At 38.5% G+C, this 12,231-nt stretch overlaps 3 protein-coding genes across 13 annotated transcripts; 2 read left to right on the top strand and 1 right to left on the bottom strand.

Moving 5' to 3' along the window:
• Positions 1-1,256: 1,256 nt before the first annotated feature.
• On the top strand, positions 1,257-3,038 carry LOC105182200 (mitochondrial mRNA pseudouridine synthase Trub2). 6 transcript variants are annotated; one of them, XM_019840945.2, is made up of 5 exons: positions 1,260-1,528; positions 1,710-1,864; positions 2,007-2,415; positions 2,493-2,629; positions 2,730-3,038. In XM_019840945.2, the coding sequence occupies exons 2-5, from the start codon at positions 1,717-1,719 to the stop codon at positions 2,987-2,989; spliced, it is 954 nt and encodes a 317-aa protein (XP_019696504.1). In that variant the 5' UTR covers positions 1,260-1,528; positions 1,710-1,716; the 3' UTR covers positions 2,990-3,038. The 6 variants fall into 6 exon arrangements, with proteins under 6 accessions (XP_025158944.1, XP_019696504.1, XP_019696501.1 ...); XM_019840942.2 differs by having other exon boundaries at positions 1,663-1,864; XM_019840943.2 differs by having other exon boundaries at positions 1,260-1,549; positions 1,663-1,864.
• A 47-nt stretch (positions 3,039-3,085) lies between these two features.
• drosha (ribonuclease 3 drosha) lies at positions 3,086-9,114 on the bottom strand. Of its 5 annotated transcripts, XM_011139427.3 has the most exons (12): positions 9,066-9,114; positions 8,718-8,822; positions 7,423-8,390; positions 7,098-7,341; positions 6,809-7,003; positions 6,364-6,721; positions 5,862-6,279; positions 4,604-5,555; positions 4,302-4,511; positions 3,906-4,228; positions 3,621-3,766; positions 3,086-3,519 (listed from the first exon to the last, which is right to left on the bottom strand). In XM_011139427.3, exons 3-12 carry the CDS (start codon positions 8,373-8,375, stop codon positions 3,332-3,334), a joined length of 3,987 nt encoding a protein of 1,328 aa, XP_011137729.1. In that variant the 5' UTR covers positions 8,376-8,390; positions 8,718-8,822; positions 9,066-9,114; the 3' UTR covers positions 3,086-3,331. The 5 variants fall into 5 exon arrangements, with proteins under 5 accessions (XP_011137729.1, XP_011137726.1, XP_011137728.1 ...); XM_011139424.3 differs by lacking the exons at positions 8,718-8,822; positions 9,066-9,114 and adding an exon at positions 8,632-8,707; XM_011139426.3 differs by lacking the exons at positions 8,718-8,822; positions 9,066-9,114 and adding an exon at positions 8,565-8,703.
• Rab9 (RAS oncogene family member Rab9) lies at positions 9,115-11,727 on the top strand. Of its 2 annotated transcripts, XR_849683.3 has the most exons (4): positions 9,115-10,318; positions 10,450-10,706; positions 10,785-11,110; positions 11,206-11,727. XR_849683.3 is itself a non-coding variant. In XM_011139430.3 (3 exons), exons 1-3 carry the CDS (start codon positions 9,893-9,895, stop codon positions 10,804-10,806), a joined length of 705 nt encoding a protein of 234 aa, XP_011137732.1. In that variant the 5' UTR covers positions 9,115-9,892; the 3' UTR covers positions 10,807-11,727. The 2 variants fall into 2 exon arrangements, 1 of the variants encoding a protein (XP_011137732.1); XM_011139430.3 differs by having other exon boundaries at positions 10,785-11,727.
• Positions 11,728-12,231: the final 504 nt, after the last annotated feature.

Here is a 12,231-nt window from a genome sequence, read left to right as displayed (position 1 = left end):
AGGTAGATTATTGTTCAGAATTTTTTAGATTAAATTTATTAATTTCATGTTAATAATTTTTGTATTTGTAAACCGGCGCTATTAAATTTCATGCTATGGTAAGAAGGAATTTTATTTTTTGTTGGTAATACGAAAATAATAAACTTCTAACTTATTATAGCTTTGTAAAAAATGATAGAAATATTATAATCTAAACATATTTAGAAAATAGAAACTTTATGATATGTAATGTTTTACGAACCATCTCATTGGCCGCATTCAGTAGAACAAAGTGATCAGAGAGCGCTTAGTGATTATTGTCTATGATTGGAGCATTCTTTTAGATTCTTCATAGACCCAGAAGTATTTACCAATCAGGAGCGAGATTCAGGAGCGAAGGTGGAAAACCTAGTAATGTTGTCCAACTGTTGAGTCTGCTGAATGCAGCCAATGTCATTAGTTCTACCGAAGTTATAGCCTATTTAAATTTGATGAATACGCTATTCATATGATGGATATCACTAGCGTACTAGCCAATCAAAATATTTTGTTCGAAACCGTCCGTTTCGTTTGAAATATTCCAAGTCGGCCATAACAGAAAAAATTCCCAAAACTTTACTCGACCCTCCCGACGAACAATGCACATTTTCAACGAATATTTTGTATAGTATAGTTAATAATTAAATATGTATGACTGATCATTAGTGTCGTTGACAAATATGTTTGCTAAGCATATAAGAATTGTACTATTAGATATTTAACGAAAGCTGTGCCATACCTCGATGTTTAACGATAATTCGCAGCCGAGATTCGGCTGACGAGTCAAAAAAGAAGCACTGCGAAGCGAAAATCGAGCTGCCCTTACGCAGCTGGCGCGCTCATCGGCATTCCTCGGCATTTTGACGATTCATCTCACTTCACTTCGCGCGGCGGAACAAATGTCATAACACACGCGCGAAACTTACTTTCAGCAATCCCGGTAACGATTTAAGACACGAGACTCAGCTACGACGAATCAAAATTACGAGAAATCACGGGCGACGGTTTCTCGCACCATATACAATCCGTAACCGGCGCCATAACTAAATACGAAGGCAACTGCGAACAGCGCCACAAGCGGGATACTCGGGAAGCTGAGTCGACCAATCGCGTTGATTCATTTCTTTTCGTAGTGGAACTATTTATCTGCACAAAGTGTACGAGGTGCGGTTGAAAGCAAAGACAGAGAGCGATTGATCGCCTTTCTATCTTACTATCTTCCTTAAGGAAGTAGAGTGAACAAGAACCGTGTACGCTTTGCCATTATCGTCAGAACGGGCGTAGTGCACACATTTTCTCAGGGGACGCGTCGGAAAAAACGTCCCGACGTAACCGGCCCGGTGGCCGCTCTCAGGTTTTTCTCTGCTCTAACTTATTGCACTAGTTCCGCAGTGCATCTAAAAAGAACAGACCAATTATCGTTGATCTTCAATTAATTCCGGACTCCTTGGGGCCCCTTGGTTGATACGAAAATTTATCCAGGGCTGTCAGTCTTTTTACTACCTCGTCGGTATAACTACCTTATAATTATGTAATATTCTTATAAATATATGTGTTTATTATGGAATAAATTTAGGGGAAGATATGATTAAGCAAATAGGATCTGGAATCAGTTAGGTTAAACAGTATTTATTCAAATTTTAGACAAGGAATATAGTGAACGACACAAAATTATTTTATAAAATTTCCAGTATAAAAATGAATACTCTGATTCCAAAAGTGGAACGTTTCACTTCTGATGCTAGATTAGCATGGAAAGCATTAAACGGTATAGTTGCCGTTTATAAACCACCAACGGTCACGTATTGCAATGTACGAGATACCATAATTATTCATCTCTGCAAAAGTTAGCATTATTTCACATTCATTTGTTTTACTTAAATACCTTTTTTTAATATTTTTGAAGTGCATTTAAAATTATTCTATTGCTCTTTCTTCAGAGAGCTAATAACTGACTGCCCTTTCCAAAAACAGTATTTGATTTACAGATTTGAACAATATGCACATACGTCCACCGATTAACCACGTACTCATAGAGGGTAGTACAACAGAGAAAATGAAAGTAATTGTCCATCCGAGCTATGCGGATCATCAATTAGTAGTAGGACCACGGTATCAAATTGAGGATATCAAACTAGCATGTGCTAATTACTTAGCCAAAGATGTATCAGGTCTTATGATATGTGGCATTAACAGTGGTAACAGTAAAATCCACCAGTTGAAACTTTGTCAGTTTCCAAGTAGTTACAAGGTTAGAGGCAAGTTAGGGCAAGCAACAGATAATTTCTTTTATACTGGGAGAATTGTTGAAAAAGCTACATATAAATTTATAAAACGTAAAACAATTGATAAGTTGTGTGCCTCTATGCAGGCTGAACATCAGAAGACAATGTTTGAGTATGTTATTCTTGATATATATCTCACTGTTATTTAATACTAAAATTTATGATTAATATTTGTTTCTTTTGGTACAGATTATGTGGAGTTGATATGCAAAGTCAGGCTGCTTATGAATTGGCTACAAAAGGTTTAATAAGACCCGTGGATAAAAAGATTCCAATGATATATAGCATAAAGTGTATAGATTTCACACCACCTGAATTCACGTTAGGTAATAGTCAATTTCTTTGAGATATAATTACTAATTGTCATTTTAACAAAATATAACTCCCATCAACTAATTTTTATATTTTTGATATGTATCTTTTTAGAAGTCGTTAGTATAAACGAGGATGACATGTACCTAAAATCTTTGATTCATACTTTAGGGATGAAGCTTCACAGTGTTGCTACATGCACTCAAATACAATGTTTTCAATACGCTTTATTCGATATAAATCTAGCTTTATTGAAAAAACATTGGAATATACAAAATATTTTAGATAACATGGAGCAGTGTGACAATATTCTCAATAAAAACAAAAATTTATTGAAACAAATAGATCCGATATTGACAAAACAAAATAATTGATTGAAATGATCTCAAAGCTGTAAATATATGACTGTATAAATCTATTTTATATATAAATATATATATATATATATAAATTATACATATATTGTGTCATTTCTGAATATAAATTTCCTTTACCAGTTAGGAGTGATTTTTCCTATTTGAATTCAATTCATGTGACTGTATTATACATTACCACAAGTAATATATCAGATAATCTGACTCTAAAAGAACTGTATACCTTCCTTTATATATAATGAAATAGATGACCAAAAGTCAACCCAAATTTTACATTGTTCATTATCGCGATTGTTTGACATCAAATAATACATTGGATAACAATAAAAGTAATTAACAGTCTTAACTTTCTTGGTTTGGAGCATTACGCTCTTTGCTTCGACTTCTTCGATTCTGACTAGAGTCAGAATCATCTGATTTGTCATTCGATTCTGCAGGTTTCCCTTTTGATTTCTGTTTATTTGTCCATTGTTGCATCTTCATACTCTTCGCTATTACACGTTTCTGATGATCCAATTGCGGAAACAAGTCTAAAATTTGCCAAACGAACAAATTAGAGACTTATTAACTTATAGAATTATATACAATAATTAAATTATATATAATTATTATTTGACAATTCTTAATGTACCTTGAGATTTTTCTAAAGCTTCTTTCGCGGAGTTCATTTCCGCTTCTTGAATACTATGTCCCGAGGCCTTAGCCAATCGTTTTCCTTGAAAATACACAGCAACTGTGTAAACTCTCGTATTAGTTGGTCCTTTACATTCAATAACTCTGAAAAAGAGAGAATGAATCTTTATTTTAACGTCTTTATTTTCACAAGAAACTTGAACATATATTTTCTCATTTCTCATTATTTCACATTATTAATCAAAGTGAATGTGGCGAGAAAACAGTGACCTTGAGTACTTACTTATATACCGGAATATCCGGCTCACCGCCGTCCATAGTTCTTAAAGTTAAACAGCATTGTTGTAATTTGCTCTTTGGATCGTTCCAGTCTTGATTCATGATGAAATCTTGCAAACGCGGGAAGAAGCACACGTCACAAAAGACGTGGCAGTACTTGAAACCCTTGTCGACGTAAAGCGCACCGAGGAAAGCCTCCAATAAATCCGCTCTGTCCTTCGTTTTCAGCTCAGCCTTCGGATTTCCATATAATGCGTACTGTGTCATACCCAAATCGTCACAAACAACCGCTTGTGTTTTATTATTTACAAGAGAACTCCGCAACAACTGCGATAAATACGACAAATTATTAGATTCGCCAAGATAATTCATAGATCAATTTACAAATCCTCCTGTTTACCGATAAATGTCCTTCATGATGCTCAGGGAAGAATTTATACAGATATTCTGAGACAATAAGCTGCAATACGGTGTCTCCTAAAAACTCCAATCGTTGATTCGAACCTAGTGTCAAATTAGTGTATCCTATACTGCGATCCGTGAACGCTCGAGCAAGCAAACGGATATGGGTGAACTTTATACCGATGGATTCTTCAAACTTGGTCAATTTCTGAAAACACAAAAGTCAACATAAGAACAGACAAGTAAGCACACAAGATCGGTGCTAACAAGACTGAAGACCTCGTTCGAAAAACAACGTACTTGCAGCAACTCGAAGCTAGGAATCCATTGTCTATCTCCCATTGGTTCCTGCTCCTGCAGAGGATGCCGTGGGTAATTGACCCAGACCTTGGCGAGATCCTCCTCGTCCTTGAAGAGTGTCTCACCAAAGACTCTGTCGGCTACTTCTATACCTCCGTCTAAGAACAAGGAGCCCATCAGCGCCTCGAAGCAATTTGCCATGGCGTGCCGTAGTTCCAAGTCGTGACAGAGATCACTGCCATGGGCGTACAGCATGTACTCTTCGAGATTCAGCTTCTTCGCTAACACGGCGAGATGCTGATTTTGCACGATTGCCGCCCTGTACGTGGCTAAGCCACCTTCTTCTAGATCCGGGAACATGTGAAACAGGTGGATGGATGTGAGGAATTCGACGACCGCGTCGCCCAGGAATTCCAGGCGTTCGTTGTGAGCTATCGACGATTCAGTCTCCGTTCTCGCGCCGAAACGCGACATGATGTTGATAAGGGTGTTGATGCCGCGCTTCCGTGTGTTCATGTAGTGTATTCTGCGGTCGCCGTACTCTGGCTGCCTTATACCGCAATTCGTCAGGGAGTTTCGCGCATGATCCGGATTTGTGCCGAAGTTTTCGCGATAGCTGGGATGCGTGAGAGCCAGCTGGAGCAAGTATCTGTTCTTAAACTCGTATCCCAACGTGCACTCCAGGTTGTCTAGAGACTTGTGGAACCTCAGGTGACACACAAGCACCGGTATCAACATCGCATGCTGTACGATGTCGCACATAATGCCGGTTCGGTAGAAGCCGTCCGAGGTCACGTCGACGGTGACGTCGCGTTTCATCTTACTCTGGGTACGCAACTCCTGCAGCCTGTTCTCTTTCGCCTCCAGTTTCCTCTTATCCTCGTAGGATGGTTTCGACATGTTGGCGAGCAGATGTCGGAATTTGACGTAATCTCTCCAGGCTTTTTGGTAACTGGATAAATTCATGAAGTTAGTTTGCGAATAATAAAATGCGAGTGATACGCTTTTGTCAACAAGCTGGATCAATGAGAACCATCAAGCAGCCCAAAATGACAAGACTGTAATTTCTTACAAAAATTACTCAAATTTATGTAACGATGCGTTTTATATCTTTAATGAACGCTGAATAAAACTCAGAGAAATGAATAAATATTTTTAAGCTTGAATAACATATTTTCTCATAGAACTTGCCTTTCGGCCGCTCTGAAATAGAAATAGATTGCGTTATCGGTAGCTCCAATGTTACAATAACACTTACTCTGCATTTCCTGCATAGCTAAGCTGTGGTGGTCGAATACCAAAGTGTACTATTTCCGGGTAAGCTAACACACCAGGAGGTTGGTCCACTTGACTCCTGTCCAGCTGGTCGACACGAACACTGCAAGGTTTCTTGCCAGGATACGTAACGACCATTCCCTTTACTTCGTCTGCGAAATCTTGCCACTTGTATTGCGGCATCTCGACTAACCTAGGCAAGTCGTCCGGATTTATGAGGAGAGTACTACTCTTTATCAGATAATTAAGGACCTCATTCATCGACAAAATCTCTTGGCCGTTGTCAGTCAAGTCGCGTACGAATCTTGGCATGAAGTGAAACTGTCCGCAGCCGGATTTGTCTTGTGCCGCCTGCAAGTCAAAATCTACGAGCTCCAGGATCTCTCGAAACAGGTATGTTTCTGTAAAAATGTGCAACGTTACAATTCTGGAACGAATGACAGAAGAAAAATGTCATTTATATGATAAAAGCAAGCGCTACTAACGGAAATAATCAAGTTCCTGTATTGTGAAATTTTCGGGTAATTTCTCTTCTATGTAGAGAATTGTGTATTCTATGTTAAATCTGATGACCTTGCATGTGGGTAACTTGACGAGCGGGAAGTGAGAGAGCATGGAGAAGCCTTCGAATATAAATTCATGCTCGTCGTGCTTGATAATCGTCGGTGTCTTGGTAAGGAAATTCGTCGGCGGACTGATCGTTATTCTATAGTGATGCAGCTTGTCTGCATTATTCGAATTTAGATCACATTTATTTATCACGCCCTCTCCGGCGTAAATACCATGCCTTATGCCAGATCGACGTGATTTCGCGCTGCATCTACACAAGGGACCATCGTTCATCTATAAACAGAGAAGACGAAAATGCAGAGTATCTCGGGATTTTTAAGTAGAAGAATAGTAAAACTGCGAAGCAATTTTCGACGTTACCTCACCGGGATCGTTGAACCACATTTCAGGGTGCAATCTCTGCGGATGCTGTTTCTTTGCCATTAATTCTTCCATCGTTCTGTCATCCTCGTCCATAGAACTGTCGCTGTCGCTGTCCGAAGAGCTACTGCAAGCCTCAGATTTATGACGGCAAAGACGCGCTCTGGTTTTCCTCGGAGGTGGCTTATATGGCGGCTATATGTAACAGAATGTAATTTTTCTCTTTTTTATTCCCTGTGCATATCTATAACGATCTGTATATTTGTACGATTTATAGAAATAAATGTACCTGCAAAGCCCTTGCTGCAGCTGCTCTATCAATCAACAGTTTTTTGAACACTGCACATAAATCTAAAAGCTTAGAGGTACTTCTCATTATTTTCGGATTATTTTCATCTCGACTGTAATAAAGATCTGCTGGTGCTGTGCGCGTCCATATTTTCCTTTCACTTTCCAGTATACCTTCGGAACCCATCGCCGACAATTCATCCAGTTTCCGCTCGATGTCCTTGCTCGTCGCGCAATAATTACGCCTGACACAAAAATCATTTTACATTTTTTGCATTTACTTAGATCTACATTCGGCACAAAACAAAGCTACATATAAGTATTACCTATATTTCTCCAAAAGTAGCTCTCTCTCAGTAGGACATTTTCTTTTAGTAGAATTGCTAGTCTGTGTCTCATCTTTGCTCACATGAGATTCTTGTGATCTTGATCTCTTCCTACATTTACTGCTTGCATATGTTTCTGAATGAGACGATCTGATTTGATGACTTTCGTGTCTTTTATATGAAGATCTCCTTTCAAAATCCCTGCTTTTATATTTATATTCCCTCGAACTGGATCTTTCTATATCATATTTATACTTTTCTTTGTAATCCTCACATCGTGATCTATATGATTTCTCTGATCTGCCACTACTGCTTGGACTCCTAGACCTGTTTCTGCCATTTGTATAATTTGGCAAATTTGGCAAAGATTCCTTATAATCATACTTCCATTCTGGCTTCTTTGTTTGCTGTTGAGGTTCATACTGTCGCCTTGGGTAGTATTTCTCATTATTATATGCTTTATTTGGATCATACCATGAAGTGGATGTATTTTGATATGTTGTCCAATTTGTGGTAGAATTATTAGAGGGCCATTCGTTATAGGCCTGGTTCTCATTATATACATTATATGTACCTCTGGCATTTGTATTTGTATTTGTATTTGTATTCCAATCCGCATTGTAATTCTCATTCACAGGTTGTTGCGGAAAGTTTGTATTATTTTGATACAAATTGCACTGTTGATTCATTTGATTTTGGTAAGGGACATTATGTATGTTACCAGGACCACTGTGATACACAGGAGGAGGCGCAGAGCGATACACTGAAGTTGTTGAGTCAATTTCCGACATGTTAGGAGTTGCATTGTAGGAGTAGAAGGAATCATAATTCGAGGGTTGATTGTAATTAGGCGGTGGGTAACTTGGCGTCGGATAGTATTCCATGTTCTGTTGAGTCGTCTCGGAGTTCCAGTAGTATTCTTGGTTCATGTTCATTGACGGAGGATTCGCCATCTCTGCGCGAGTTTTCTGTCAAATAATTATTTTTAATGAGCAATTATGCACACAATTCTATGTGGCACCTTATTTTACTGATAATTTCATGGTGACAGTAGGGAGTTTTTGCAATACCGTTTCTCAGATGCGGTAAACGTCGATCGTGAGTGCTATTGGTTGCGAATAACGTTCACGAGTTATGTTTACCGTATCTGAGAGACAGTATTGCAAAAACTCCCTAATATAACAGTTATTTTTCTTCTGTTTATATTACACGTGATAGATAACACAAGATACGTTCGCTTCTTTTAATTAAACCTAACCTAACTTGATGTAACTTGACCAAGAACCATGTCTTACCTAACTTTACGACACATCAGATGGCTCTGGTGACTTAAATAATTCCTGCAATAATCTTGACAACTCCAGTTTTATCTTTTCCACATTTCCACAGTTTTATCTTTCCTATATTTAAAAATTTAGTGTAAAACTTTGTATTTAAGTCCAAAAGTTGTAAAATTCGAAAGCTCAGAATGAAGAAAATTTCAAATCTTCTAATCTAAAGTTTAAAAGCTTGAAGTTACAAAAACATTTCCTACTCTTCATCCTCGCGATGGAGATATGCTTTATTTCTATATACACATATGCATATGCATATATATATGCATATGCATGTATACATATATGTATACCTATGTATATATGTACCTAAATCCGTGATTCGCAAACGGCGGCTGATATTATTTATAATCGCAGGTAGCCATGTTCGCGCGAGGGCCGCTCTCGTTCGGCCCCAACATGGGCGTTCCTTTTGTCGTCTGCAATGTGTCAAACGCCGTGGGACGGGTTAGTCGTAAATGAAGAAAAGCGGTGGGAGATTAGAGCCAACTTTGATACCGTTTAACTTGCCGACCGACTGTTAGACCGCTGTTAGAAACGCGCGAGCGCCAGTTGTCCATGCTGACGAACGTACCGCATTGTCTCCATTCGCCGCTTTGTGAGAGTGCCGCGATCATAAAAAAAGGCTTTCGCACGTATCGGACTTTGAGCTCGATAATTGAATTAAAATCCAGAAAAAAAAGACAGGCGGACGAGCGAACATCATTGAACATCCTTTTTCTTCGTCGCGACTTCGAGATTCGAGATCCGCTACGAGATCGATGAGTAATCTGGCCGACCGTGTCGCAGGGTTATGCAGCGGAGTCGAAGGAAAATAAAGACATCAAGACTTTCTTACATACTGGTGATACAACTAAGAGAGGGAGAGACAGAGCCTCGTGGATAATGAACGGTGACGCATCACCGTTGTTTCTCCACGTTCAGCAAGGTCTGAGAAATTGAAGTACTAGGTTCTCCTGTTAGAAATCAGCTGATCGACAAAGAGGCTATGAAGTTCACGATTAGGCTTTAACGAAAACAAATATTTACTTATATATGAAGGATATATGTTAAGCTTTGAGAGCCTGTTAGCGACGTGCAATTGTGTGTGATATACAAAAATATTTTTCTCGTGAGGAGAAACAAAAGGTCAAAAAATGTCGTCCGCAACGATGAGTACACCTAAAGGTAATAATCTTCAAAATCGAAATTCACAGAGATCTACTCTACTGAAAGTGGTGATTCTCGGGGATGGTGGTGTTGGAAAGTCTTGCCTCATGAATAGATTTGTATCGAATCATTTTGATGAGCACAGCTTCCATACTATCGGGGTAGAATTCTTAAATAAAGATATTGAAATCAATGGCGAGGCATATACATTACAAATATGGGACACTGCTGGACAAGAAAGATTCAAAACTCTTAGAACTCCTTTCTATAGAGGATCAGATATTTGTCTACTTACTTATGCGGTAGATGATTGGACAAGTTTTAAAAATTTAACACTATGGAGATCTGAATTTCTTAAGTACGCAGATGTTCGAGAAGCTTCTACATTTCCTTTTATCGTTATAGGCAATAAGGTAAGTTACCTATATTATCTTATTACTATTTTAATTATCTAATAGATAAAAACTTGTGTGTGTGTGTGTGTGTGTATGTATGTATGGATGTATGTGCATAACTATCGTATGTAAAACAATTTTTTTTATAGGTGGACGTCTCTGAATCAGAGAAGCAGGTTTCCACGGAGGACGCACAAGCATGGTGTTTGGAGAATGGCAATCCTCCATTAGTTGAAACATCGGCGAAAGACGCTACTAATGTTGAAGCAGCGTTTGGGGCAGCTGTCGCGGCATGGGCGCGACTGGAAGCTAGATTAGAGCGGCCTTTAGTGGAAGATACCGTCGATCTTTCTAAACAGCAATCTCCTCATCGTTCGAGCTGCTGCATGCCCATATCGGGTGCTGAGTAGGTCGCAGCTTGTGTGATTTTGACATTCTTTTTTTTATGTTCCGATGAAGTAATGCATGATAAATTCTTCTCAAGATCCTCCTTCGTGACGAGATAATTGCGATCGGGTGGTAAGAAGATAAGCACGATATGCAAACTTTACAGTGCGAATCAACGCTTGTGGGAACGGTCGTTTAAAGTTTCTTTATGTTTGGAAGCAGCACACATCGCAAATTGAACCCATAGGTGTTTATCCTGAGTAGAATTTATAAGGACACTCTGTATGCAATATAAATGTAAGGGATTATTTTTCTTTGTTTGGCCTACGCATCATTTCTTTGCACAATTACAGAAAGATACACAATAGAAGTGATTTATAGTCCATAGAGAGTTTGAACGGGCTTGCGTAAAGTTTCGAGTAGGTAAATATAATATTACTCCTCAGTTTCAGACTTAGCCATTTTTACCAATTACATTTGAGACAATTTCTCACAATAGGCATGCTTTTTTCTTCTAGGTCTAACAAAGTAATTTGAAGAGAATCTCTTGCCTGTGTCTACGATACTCTTTCTCTCTCTCTCTCTCTCTCTCTCTCTCTCTCTTTCTCTCTCTCTCTCTCTCTCTCTCTCTCTATCTTTCTCTCTTTCTACGGTGAACTTTATTCATGCTGGAATTGCGTTGGTTGTACAAAAATGAATTATAACTCAACTATAGAATTCAAAATTAAGTGAAACTTGAAAGATCGCACGGACTATGTTTGTAGGAAAATAATTAGTGATGAACGAGTGTATCCTTTGCTGGGTGGCTCACCTTTCTTCTCAATGAATCTTATCGAAGTACTCGGATGTGAAACCGCAAAGATCAGATATATAAGATAAGATAAATAACGTATCGCGATTTCCAGAATACAGCTGTAATATGTAAGGTCAGATTGAACGTCCTATTCTATCACGCTTTGTGCAGCTCTCGAGCTACCGACAGTATTTTAAGTATTTTACACAACATCGGCTTGTGATAAGATAATAATAATAATATTAATAATAATCGTGAATTGCTTTACTACATAAGAAATAGACATAAATTTGTAATTCTAGCTTTGTAATCTAAATTTGCCTTATTCTCGCGGCATACGTCTGAGAGCAGTGAAGCGACGCGAATTATTTAGACGAAATCTCGCTATGAGTATATTCGGTATTTATATATAAACTTGATGCTTGTACAAAGTGTGTGAAATACGCTTTTCTGCTCTTGGAACATTCCGCAATTGATGTCTAACGATTTTCCTACAAAATTAATTAACGTTACCGGCAGCGAAGGCTTTTTATACGATTGCCGCTGGGCTGTATGACACGTTCCTACAGTCGCAATGTCCCGTTCGAAAAATACCAAATTCTTAGGAACGCTTTGTACATGACAAACAAGAAAAAAGTATATAACACCGTTGTAAGTAAGCGGAAGATAATGTCGCGATGGCAAGATTCGGATTAGTCGTGTATGAAATGTGCATGCTGGTGCTTTTTATATAGCTACATGTGGAGTATAT

Source organism: Harpegnathos saltator, unplaced genomic scaffold (genome assembly GCF_003227715.2).
Source record: "Harpegnathos saltator strain DR-91 unplaced genomic scaffold, Hsal_v8.6 scaffold534, whole genome shotgun sequence".
NCBI lineage: Eukaryota > Metazoa > Arthropoda > Insecta > Hymenoptera > Formicidae > Harpegnathos > Harpegnathos saltator.
The sequence above is the reverse complement of the archived record's forward strand: the minus strand, read 5'-3'. Positions and strand labels throughout refer to the sequence as shown.